The following is a 12,794-nucleotide window of genomic DNA, read 5'->3' as shown; positions in this document are numbered from 1 at the left end:
GTCTCATCGATATAATCAGAATGGATATAATTAAATATGTGTTTATTACAGGTAAAGTGGGTGGATGGAAGAAGGTTTTTACAGTAGCACAGAATGAAAAGTTCGATAAATTTTTTCAGGAAAAAATGGCTGATTTAAATTTAGACATTAAATTCACCATATGAATGATAAAACAATACATATGATTCATCTAACCTTATTGATTCAAAATGTATAAAATAGCTTAAAAAGACGCAATATTTACTAAACAGATTATAAAATTATAAAAAATTATAAAACAAATAAACCTTATAGTTAAAAAATAGACATTCTTGACACACTGAAACCTGTCATAAATATTAAACAGCTAAAAGGAAATAGACAAAAAGAACATGGAATGTAATTTAGCAGAGTTTTATCTTATACAATGTAGTGCTAGAGCAGCAGTGTATAAAATAAGCAGTTGCTTCAGTGTACACTTTTATATACATATTGTTAGACTTTATGAAACATTAAAGGAAGACTGTTGGAACATGCATGACAAAGAGACAAAAAAACTCATCAAAGATACCAGGAAATTACATAAAGTCAAGTATGGTCATTCTGAGTGTCCAGACTTAAGTCTGTGCATTTCATTTTATGGTTAATGTTATATAAATGGATTTCATTTCCATAAAAAGGCATCCATTAATTTTGATTTTATATGGTATATAGCAAAGTTAAACAGGCCTATAATTGCTTACTTCTACATCATTTGATCTATTGTGGAAAGTTGTCTCATTGGCAATCATGCCACATCTTATTTTTATATTTTGTCTTTTGTACCATAGTGTTAGTTCTGCTCTCAATTCCTGTTTAATCAATAAATTTTTCAGACTACATACAACCTTTTATGGTAAGACAGTGACTTCAAGTCAAGATTATGCTATTTTATTAATGTGGATTAACATTACCTTAAAAAGGATAGGACTTTAACCGAACTAGAGGCCAAAATTCCTCACCGTGCAAATTAACCCCTTAATTGCTCAAGATAATATCTGAGACATTTTATCTTCAAATGGCTTTGTTTTGATCATTCGCCTGAAATTTCAGCTTTTTCTGACATCATTTCAGACAAGGTTTTTGACAATCAGAATCAAAAATTTTTCTCTGGTATCCATGTTTTTCTTCCCATCAGAACCAAATAAGGATCATTTGTTGAAAACCTGCCCTACACGTTTGGTTAAATTTGACCTAGCAGTTTCAGCTAAGATACAAAAAGTGACAATTAATAAACAAATGTAAGAGTTAACTGTTATTTTTTTCAAGTTCTATCCTTCTTTTCTTCACTTCTGGTCCATCACCTTAAAAGCAAGAGTAATATTTTAAAGTTTCACTTTGGTCTATGATAACATACATCTACCTATATAATACAAAAATGTCTGGTTACTGATAAATCATTCATTAAGTCAATATCCTTTACATGCCCATGTAAATCAACATAAAAAGAGATCACAATCTTTATCTTACAATATATATCCTATGATGTTGAACCCTAAATGTTTTGATCATTTTTGCTGTTTCCATGGTAACGGCGTCCATTTTGAAAATTCCAAAGTCAAATGTAAAGTCTGAGCATGCCAATTAACATTTCTGTAAAGTTTTATTGAGTTAAGAACACTTTCCATTTTTGCTGTTTCTATGGCAACGGCAGCCATCTTGAAAATGCCAACCCCGTTTGCACATCTGCCCATGCTGGTTAACATAATGGTATAGTTCCATTACAATTGGTGCATACAATTCCGAGATATAAGCTGGACAAAAAAAGTGTCACCCTTTCCCAATTGCCACTAAGCGGCAGCCATTTCAAAAATTTCAAACAGTGAATGCACATATATGCTTGGCTATACATCTTTCTGTAAATTTTCAAAACATTTAGAGCATTTTGAAATTTTACACATATTTGCTGTTTCCAGGGCAACGGCTGCCATTTTGGAAATTCCCAAGTCAAAAGTCCAATCTACACTTGCCAGTCAACTAACATAAAAAGTTTCAGTAACTTTGGAGCATTTTGAAATTGTTGACATTTTTGCTGTTTCCATGGTTACAGTAACCAATTCCAAAAGTTAAATGAAAGGTACCCCATTGGTACATGAGAGGGAACATACCATTAAAGTTTCACTGGGTTTGACCTACCATATTAAGAGAGGACATGCTACTTAAAGGTTTTTAGGGCATTTTGACCTTTTTTGCATTGTTTCCATGGTAACGGCGGCCACTTTGGAAATTCCAACTCCAAATGCCACATCTACAAGTGCAGCTCATCATTACTGTGAAGTTTCATCAAGTTTGAAGCATTTTGAAATTTTTGAAATTTTTGCTGCAGTTTCCATGGCAACATAGTAGTTTCGATCATTGTCAAAATCATCCAAAACCTGTATAAAGTGGACAAGTACGTTGTATAAAAATTTGATGATTTTAAGTTTAAGCATACCCAAATAATTCACCAAACCCTAAAATTTTATTTTTTCACCTTTTTTCGGTTTCCATGATGATGGCAGCCATTTTTTATTTCTAAAGTTGCACTGCAACTCGAAAGTCAGGGTTCCTTATTATAGTGAACATTTAGATTGGTTCCTTTAGCTCTGAGAAAACTCCCGGACAAAATTAGGTGGAAGAAAAAAAAATAATAATAATAATAAAAAATAAAAAGGAGGAAAAGCGATGTGTCACCCGACATTGTCGATCGGGTGAAATAATAACTAGATTTGTCATTGCAAGCAATAGCAGATGTCATCCTATACCCCGTTGCCACTAAGCGGCAGCCATTTCGAAATTTTTAAATAGTGAATGCACATATATGCATGGCTATACATCTTTCTATAAATTTTCAGAACATTTGGAGCAATTTGAATATTTGATATTTTTGCTATTTCCATGGTAACATGCACATCCCAGTCAACATTTCTATAAAGTTTTTCAAGTTTGGAGCATTTTGAAATTTTTGGACATTTTTGTATTTGTGCTGTTTCCATGGTTACAGTGACCGATTCCAAAATTTTAAAGACAGATGCCACATTGGCACATGACAAGGAACATACCATGAGAGAATCACGGAATTTGACCTACCATTTTAAATGAGAAAATTCTACTTTAAGAATTTCTAAAAGGGTCTAATGGAAAACGTCTCCCAAGTTTCCATGATAATGGCAGCCATTTTGGAATTTTTAATATGGTCAACACATCTAGGCATGCCAGGCAATATTCCCATAAAGTTTCATGCAGTTGGGTCTTATAATAAAAAAATAAATGGATTTACAATTTTGATTTCTTTTTAACATTTTTGCTGTTTCCATGGTAACGGCAGCCATTTTTTAGTTCCAAAGTTGCACTGCAGCTTTAAAGTTAGTGTTCCTTGTTATGGTAAACAATCATTGAGATTGGTTCCATTGGCTCTGTGAAAACTCACGGACAAAAGCAGGTGGAAGAAAAATAATAATAACTAGATTTGTAATTGCTAGCAATAACGGATGGCACCCTTCCCCTTTTGCCAGGTGAGCGGCAGCCATTTTGAAAATTTCAAAGTCAAAGAGTGCATCTACAGATGTCTATTAACATTGTTGTAAAGTTTCATTAGTTTTGGAGCATTTTGAAATTTTTCAAAATTTTGTTGTATCCATGGAAACAGCAGCCATTTTGGAATTTCAAAAGTCGAATACCAACTCGTGAAGTGCCACTTAACATTTTTGTAAATTTTCAGAAAGTTTGGAGCATTTGGATTTTTTTTGACATTACTGCTGTTTCCATGGTATGGTGACCATTTCCAAAATTCCAAAGACACCTACCACATTGGCACTTGATAAGGAACATACCATAAAAGTTTCAATGGTTTGATTTACCATGTTAAGAGTGTAAATACTACTTTAAGATTTTTCCAATAGGGTTTAATGCTAAACATATTTAGTTTCAATGGCAATATGGTAGTTCGAAAGATTCTCAAAATCGTCTAAAACCTGTATATAGTGGACACCAACAATATATATAAATTTGATGATTTTAAGTTCGGGCATACTAAAAAAATTCGCCAAAAACTAGAATTTTATTTTTTTACATTTGTTCTGTTTCCATGGTAACGGGGGCAATTTTAAAAATGCCATACCCCGATTGCACAATTTTATATAGTGGTCCACATTATGGTATAGTTCAATCAATATTGTTCAAACTAATTTCGAGAAATAGCATGGACAAAAAAGTGTGGAAGAATAAATATAGCTAGATTTGCCATTGCAAGCAATAGCGGATGGCACCCTTCCCCCATTGCCAGGCGAGCGGTAGCCATTTAGAAAATTCCAAAGTCAAAGAGTGCATGCAATTTATAATTTTTGTAAAGTTTCATTAAGTTTGGAGCATTTTGAAATTATGGACATTTTTGCTGTTTCCATGGTTACGGCGGCCATTTTGAAAATTCCAACTTCAAAAACCAACTTTGACCATGCCAGTTATCATTTCTGTAAAGTTTCATCCTGTTTGGATCGTTTTCATTTTTTTTTATATCGAAAGAGTTAGAATTTTTTATATTTTAGCTGTTTCCATGGTAACGGCAGCCATTTTGAAAATTCCAAAGTCAAACTGCAAATCAGCACATGCCATTTAACATTCCTGTGGAGTTTCTTCCAGTTTGGAACACTCTGATTTTTTTCGCATTTTTGCTGTTTCCATGGAAACGGCGGTCATTTTTTACCATTCCATAGCAAGGTGCACAATTTAACATGGGGTCCTCATTATAGTAGAGTTCCATCAACATTGGTCCATTGGATTCCAAGAACTCGCGCGGACAAAATTTGTGCAAGAAAAATAATAAGAAAAAAAAGAAACGTAGAATAACAGTATGTCACCCCAACTCCGGTTGAGGGTGCCATAATAACTAGATTTGTAATTGCTAGAAATAACGGATGGCATCCTCGTTCCTCCATTGCCAGGATAACGGCAGCCGTTTTGATAATTCCAAAGTAGAACATCATATCTACACATGGCAGTTAACCATACTGTAAATTTTCGTATAGTTTGAAGCATTTAGAGAATTTTTGACATTTTGAATGTTTCCATGGTAACGGCGGCCATTTTGAAAATTCCAAAATCATACATCAAATCTGCACATGCAGGTTAACATTTCTGTAAAGTTTCATAAAGTTTGGTGCATTTTGAAATTTTTGTAGTTTCCATGGTAACGGTAGCCATTTTCAAAATTCCAAAGAGATCCCAGTTTGACCAATTACATGTTACATACCCATAAAGTTTTATTGGGTTTAATCTTATATTCTTTAAGAAAATGCAGCTTTTGTATGTTTTCCCGTAGGGCCAATGTTAAACTTTCGCCCTGTTTCCATGACAATGGCGGCCATTTTGGAATTTCAAAATATAAAATTTTTATCTAGGCATACCAGTTAACATTTCCATAAAGTTTCATCCAGCTGAGTCTTATAATGAAAGATTTGGATTTTGGATTTTTTTTTTTACATTTTTGCCCTTTCCATGAAAACGGTGACCATCTTGGACAATTCCATAGTCAGATGCACAACTTCACTTGGTGCTTTACATTATAGCATAGTTTCATCAACATTGGTTCATTCAATTCCGAGAACTAGCGCGGACAAAAAAGTGTGGAAGAAAAGTAAAAAGAAAAAAAAGAAACGTAGAATAACAATATGTCACCCCAACTCCGTTGAGGGTGCCATAATAATAAGAAAAAAAGAAACGAACAATATAACAATATGTCACCCCAACTCCGTTGAGGGTGCCATAACTAGATTTGCCATTGCAAGCAATAGCGGATGGCACCCTTCCCACATTGCCACTAAACTGCAGCCATTTTTAAATTTAAAACAGTGAATGCACATTAATATATCACAACATTTTTGCAGTTTCCATGGCAACGGCGGCCATTTTGAAAATTCCAAAGTCAAAAGTCTTATCTTTACTTACCAGTCAACATTGATATAAAGTTTCTTTAAGTTTGGAGCATTTTGAAATTTTGAACATATCTGCTGTTTCCATGGTAACGGTGACCATTTTCAAAATTCCAATGACACCTGCAACATTAGCACTTGATATTGACATTACCATTAAATATCCACTGAGTTTGACCTACCATAGTAAGCATGTTAATGCTACTTTAATGTTTTCCCATAGGTATTAACGCTAAACATATTCAGTTGCCATGGCAATAAAGTAGTTCCAAAGATTCTCAAAATCATTTAAAACCTGTATAAAATGGACAGCATTAATGTATTAAAATTTGATGATTCTAAGTTCAGGCATACTCAAATTATTGACAGAAAACAAAAATTTAATTTTTCTCATTTATTCTGTTTCCATGGTAACGGTGGCCATTTTGAAAATGACATACCCCGATTGCACAACTTCACATTGTGGTCCACATTATGGTGAAGTTCCATTAACATTGGTGTACTCAATTCCGAGAAATAGCATGGAGAAAAAGTGTGGAAGAATAAATATAAGAAAAATAAGAAAAAAAGAAACGAACAATAACGATATGTCACCCTAACTCCGTTGAGGGTGCCATAACTAGATTTGTAATTGCTAGCAATAACGGATGGCACCCTCGTTCCCCCATTGCCAGGGTAACTGCAGCCATTTTGGAAATTCCAAAGTCAAAGAAGGCATCTACACATGCCAATTAACATTATTGTAAAGTTTCATTAACTTTGGAGCATATTGATTTTTTGGACATTTTTGCGGTTTCCATGGTAACGGCAGCCATACCCCGATTGCAAATCTGCACATGGTTAACATTATTGTATAGTTCCATTAACATTGGTTCATAAAATACCGAGATATAAGCTGGACAAAAAAAGTGGAAGAAAAAAAATAATAACTAGATTTGTAATTGCTAGCAATAACGGATGGCACCCTCGACACCCCATTGCCAGGATAATGGCAGCCATTGTGACATTTCCAAAGACTAACATCGCATCTATACATACCAGTTGTCATTATTGTAAACTTTTAGAAAGATTGAAGCATTTTGAAATTGTTTGACATTTTTGCTGTTTCCATAGTAACGGTGGCATTTTGAAAATTTCAAAATCACATATCATCTCTGCACATGCCAGTTAACATTTCTGTAAAGTTTCATAAAGTTTGGTGCATTTTGAAATTTTTGTAGTTTTCATGGTAACGGAAGCTATTTTCAAAATTCCAAAGAGATTCCACTTTGACCAATTTCATGTTACATACCCATAAAGTTTCATAGGGTTTAATCTTAAATTCTATAAGAAAATGCAGCTTTTGTATGTTTTCCCATAGGGCCAATGTTAAACTTTCGCCCTGTTTCAATGACAATGGCGGCCATTTTGGAATATCTAAATTCAAAATTTTTATTTGGGCATACCAATTAAACATTTCCATAAAGTTTCATCCAGTTGAGTCTTATAATGAAAGATTTCGATTTTGGGTTTTTTTCACATTTTTAACCGTTTCCATGGAAACGCTGACCATCTTGGACAATTCCATAGTCAGATGCACAACTTCACGTGGTGCTTTGCATTATGATATAGTATCATCAACATCTAAATATAGGAAGATGTGGTATGAGTGCCAACGAGACAACTCTCCATCCAAGTTACAATTTATAAAAGTAAACCATTATAGGTCAAGGTACGGCCTTCAACACGGAACATTGGCTCACACCGAACAGCAAGCTATAAAGGGCCCCAAAAAAATTACTAGTGTAAAACCATTCAAACGGAAAAACCAACGGTCTAATCTATATAAAAACGAAAAACGAGAATCACGTATGAACTACATAAACAGACGACAACTACTGTAATCAGATTCCTGACTTAGGACAGGTGCAAACATTTGCAGCGGGATTAAACGTTTTAATGGTACCAAACCTTCACCCTTTTTCTGAAACAATAGTGTAACATCACAACATAGAAAGACACACTATAAAATATCAACTGAAATAGCTCAACTCAATCAAAGGACATATTAACACCATTGAACATACACTGAACAAATAAATTTGACCTATGATAAAATGTAAATTGATTGATTGATTGTTGGTTGCTTAACGTCCAGTGGCAAATATTTCATGCATATTCAGGACGAGAACAAATTAACAATAATAATCTGTCCATTCAATTCCGAGAACTTGCGCGGACAAAAAAGTGTGGAAAAAAAATAAAAAGAAAACTAGATTTGTAATTAGAACGCGGAGTGAGTTATCGTTCGTGATTACAAAATCGAGGGCGCTACGATCGCATTGGTCCCTAGGATAAACAATATGGCGCTGTTGTGTACGGAGCATTGTGTAGAGATCTGTAGACATTTAAATAGTTATGCCTAAGACACATTGTGCAGTGCCTGCATGTACCAACAGTGATGATCACATTTTGTCTGTTGATAAAGAACGTTGGAAGGCATGGATAATTGCTATCCGGAGAGGGAAAACGCGATTCCAAAGCTGGAATCCACCGAGCAAATACGTCTGCATTTGTCGAAGTCATTTCAGAGAGGAGGATTACATCACTACGACATACCATGGTAAAAATGTTCTGAAATTTATTATATCTCAAAAACATAATAGCATCTCCTGATTGTGGTACCATATTACAAACCCCTACCCTTAACAGGTTTGGAAAGATCCTGTTATTTAATGAAATAATGGGTATTATCCCTATATTTAATAAAACCTGGGACTATTTTTAGTCCTAGATAAAATATGTTATGCCCAAACTCAGATACATATGAAATTGACAGTCGCCTTCCCCTAAATCCGCTTCTGAAATTAAAGGTAAACGCAGGGCCTTCAAAGTTTCAAATTTCTGGTCCGGGTTGAAAAATAAATGAACATGACTTTGAAAAAAGCAAGAATGTTAAGTCAAAAGAAATAGACCAAAGTTCAGTAACATCTATTAAAATTTTTGATGTAATTATGAAGTCGACAAGAAATGAGCTTGTTCAGATAATGTACAGTCAGCCTACAGACTCGTTGCTTCTTTAAATGTCTGCTTACACAGTGCTTTCATAAAATGATTTGAAATCAATGTGATTGTTTTCATCATGAACACTGAGCGTATAATGACAAGATAAATGTAATATTATCCACCCAACAAAGTTAAATATATAACTTGTCGTTGAACTTCTACAATGATGATAAATCTGATGATTCATATCGTATCATTCTATGCTGATGCTGTGTGGAAAATAAAGAAATGTGACTTACCGGTATGCTACCATTTATTCGGCATGTCTTAAAGTCATGTCCAAAGCAAAATTAATGAAACGCATGCAATAATTCATTTTCAATACTTTGTGCAAGAAAACGCCATATAGTTGGAAAGCAGGTCACGGTTTGACCCCAAGTCTATCAGCAACAATAGAGGTCACGTGACCGTGAAAATTCAGTAAAACTACGGATTAGACAAACCTCATTTTACTCACTAAAATACCATTGTCGTGATAAAAACTTATAGTTCCAATAATCTTAAATATACATAGTTCTTACTCGTCAAAACTTACACATCAACTCAAAGTCCTGTATTCTTTATTTTATCTTCAAACTTGAAGTTTGTGTGAAAACTGCCAAGTCTCCTGATCGAAAAATCTAAATATTTTCGAGGAAACTAAAGATGATGGGCTTAATCTAAATTTAATAAAGCATCTCATTAAGACAAACACTCGATAAGAATATCTAGGCAATAGAGTTTTGGATACGCAAACGTCAAGTTATTTTCAACACGAAGCGGTGGTTTTTGTCGATTTGTGCAAGTGGTTATCTCCCCTTGATATCACCAGCCAAAAATAAAAACCCAGCAAAATGAATAAAAAGGAGTTTACTTTACAAAAATCAGGAAGAAAAGAAATGGAATTTGATTTACAACTGTTATATTATAATATTAAGAAGAGATACTTCCCTACTTTTCAGAGAAGGCTTAGATGTAAGAATTAAATGACAAAAATGAGTGAAAATAAAGAAATGTAAACCTAAATTTATTTAGCTAATTAAGGAATAACTGTAATATTTTTTCTGTCTATGAAGAAATAACATCAAAAATGTGATGCACACTGAATAACCCGCGTAACGGGTTATTTTAAAGTGTGCATCACATTTTTTATGTTATTTCGAATAGACAGATAAAATATTACAGTTATTTCTGTTAATTTAATTCCATTTTAAACCGGAGTAAACAATGAAAAAACGTTGATGACGTCACGGTCACATGACTAAATTATGTCTATGAGCTGATAAACAAAACAACGTCAGCCAATCAGCAGATGCGTTACATCCAAAATTAAATTATATTGATATATCATAAATTAGCTCTTGCTGATGAAATTTACTTTGTAATTTTTTATAATGGAATATGGAATCACTCCTAGTAGAAATTTTTTAAAACACTTCTAATAATGTTTAATGCATTAAAACATATTTTATACAATTTGAATAATCTTTCTGAAAATGATCAGTACAATTATTATTTTCATTTTCAGAAGATTATTCAAATTGTATAAAATATGTTATGGTTCTGTAAAGTGGGACCAAGAGTCACACAATAAGTTTCTTCAAAATAAAAAAAGCCTTTCAGTCGGAAAGCTGACCCCGGTTTGACCCCATTTCTTAAAGCAACAATGGAAGTCATGTGATTACCATATATGGGCATTTTTTTACCAAAAAAAGTGAAGCCCGTTTTTTGGAATTTGTAGTTTTTTGCATGAATTAAAACTAATTTGCTTTTAAGTGAACATTCTTGAGTATATAAGAAATATATTGATCCACTCAATTATGGATTAAACTATTTTTTTCTCTCAAAATGTGTCTTCAAAGTCTAGGTGTTGACCAAAAAAATCGGTCACTGGAAATTAAAATCGTAATTTTCTTTCTTAACTTCTCGGGAAGCTATGCTGAATTTAAATTATGTTATGTAACATAACTTTGACTGTGATATGTCAAATGTGTGCCACTTAATACGCTGTAATACGCAAATGTGCCACTTCGATGTGTCGATATTTCTGACGAAGCCGGGCCGATAGTAATTTACGAGTTATGTCCCTTTGTTTGACACTCTCATGATCAAACTATTATTATATTAAGCACCATATGCTGTTATTTACATGAGATTATTATTAAAATAATTTTATTCATTATATTTTGATACTAAAGACATGTGCAAAAAAAATTAGCGAAAACTTTTTATCACTTTTTAGAACTCAGTCTCAGTGAAATACTCAAAAGGCCCTATAAGGCTATATGTCAGTTAATATTTATATTTTGGTAAGTATTTATACAGCTGTAACCAAATTATTTCAACACAGAAATAAATTTCTACTTTAATCATACAAGGGGTAGCCAAAATATTCATGAATAATGGATCAAGACAGGATTAAAATGATCAAATACAGGAACTCCTTTTCATTACTGATACCTGATCCTACCTTTTTCATGTAAACTTAAACGAGACCATAATGAAAGTATTCTGAATGTAAATTCTTCATTATTTGAAATAAAAGGAAATTAGTTTGCAATTCTTGTATGAACAAACTAAATATAACAATAAATTTTGTCTCACTGATTCCATGCAGATTCTAATGAATGGACTCAAATTATAAAAAAAAAACACTAAACCAATAAATAAATGGTTCTAATCATGAACTTGAAAATAGATAAGAACGAAACAGACTGGGTCTAATATTTTTCTTCTTCTATTTAATTTTTTTTAACAATTATGCATTTTTATATTTATATAAAAGTATTTCAGAGCAGATTCTGAGTGCTAAGTCAACAATATTATGTTTTAGATCACAAGTCATAAGTAAGTCACACTTCATGTCAGTATGAACATGCTTTGAATAAGAGTGATTAAAATGCTAGTCTGAAAGAGATTTTTTTAAGCTCATATTTAGGACAAGACTTTTTCATTTACCTTTGCCTTTGGCAGTTTTGCAGGATTACTTCATCACAATTTTTTTTATAATATTATAAACGATGAATGGGTTTTGGTTAAGGTTGTGTAAAGACAGTATATGATTCCCTTACCTTGTTTTAGTTAAGTCAAACAATTCACTGACTTAAAGAGAATAATTAATCCAGTCAAATATTCACAGCTGAACTCGCCATTGATTTTTCAAACAAACACACTAAATGTGTATCGATGTGTAAGATATAAAAAAACTACAATGTCAAAAAATGTCTTTCGTTTGGAATTTAGTTCGAATGGGGTTTCCTAAGGGGTGATAGAACGTTAGACTTGATTTTTGTTTTAACTTTGAGATACTTATTATTAATTTTTTATATAGTTTGTTTATCTGGGAAAAAAAAGAAGAAAAAAATAACAGACAATTTCGCATAGTTCTTAAACGACGATCAAAGGCATTACGTTATTTTTAAAAGACGGACAATTTATAACATGTTTAAGTATTATTTTCTTTGATAATAAGAACCATGCTTGAAAAATCGAAAGAAATCTATTTCTGACCCTAATGGCAAGTAAGAAACAGAAAAAAGAAAAAAATCCAAATTGGCGCCAAATTATTTTTTCCGCGAAATTAACGCAATTTCAGAATGGCGGGTTTTAATATCAGTCCCATTGTTGTCTTAAGAAAGTAGCAACAACGGTCGTTTCTAAGGGCTTGCTTTCCGACTGTTTAACCTCAAGCCGTTTCTTAGGTGAACATTACAGTACTGCCTAGAAAATATCCTCCAGAAAAAAGGATAAGTTTAAATATTGACAGAAAATCTATAAAAAATAATACTTCAAAATATAAGTGAAAGTGACATAATTTTGGATTTTAAAATCATTGTTGTTGTAAAA

At 32.9% G+C, this 12,794-nt stretch overlaps 3 protein-coding genes across 4 annotated transcripts in view; 2 read left to right on the top strand and 1 right to left on the bottom strand.

The window, feature by feature from the left end:
* LOC127732648 (sulfotransferase 1B1-like) overlaps positions 1 to 789 on the top strand; it is a 106,848-nt gene extending 106,059 nt beyond the window's left edge. For both annotated transcript variants that reach the window (XM_052241763.1, XM_052241761.1), the window contains exon 6: positions 52 to 789. In XM_052241763.1, coding sequence (XP_052097723.1) covers positions 52 to 164 — 113 coding nt within the window. In that variant the 3' untranslated portion in view covers positions 165 to 789. The remainder of the gene's footprint in view (positions 1 to 51) is intronic.
* Positions 1 to 12,794, bottom strand: part of LOC127732641 (dedicator of cytokinesis protein 9-like) — a 401,298-nt gene that overhangs the window by 86,240 nt on the left and 302,264 nt on the right. The window lies entirely within an intron of this gene.
* Positions 8,147 to 12,794, top strand: part of LOC127732650 (sulfotransferase 1B1-like) — a 29,123-nt gene continuing 24,475 nt past the window's right edge. Inside the window, exon 1 of the mRNA XM_052241766.1 lies at positions 8,147 to 8,526. The gene's annotated coding sequence lies outside the window, so the exon portion shown is untranslated. The remainder of the gene's footprint in view (positions 8,527 to 12,794) is intronic.

The sequence above is a fragment of the Mytilus californianus genome, unplaced genomic scaffold, assembly GCF_021869535.1.
Source record: "Mytilus californianus isolate M0D057914Y unplaced genomic scaffold, xbMytCali1.0.p SCAF_26, whole genome shotgun sequence".
Classification (NCBI taxonomy): Eukaryota; Metazoa; Mollusca; class Bivalvia; order Mytilida; family Mytilidae; genus Mytilus; species Mytilus californianus.
This window is presented reverse-complemented; position numbering and strand designations above follow the sequence as displayed.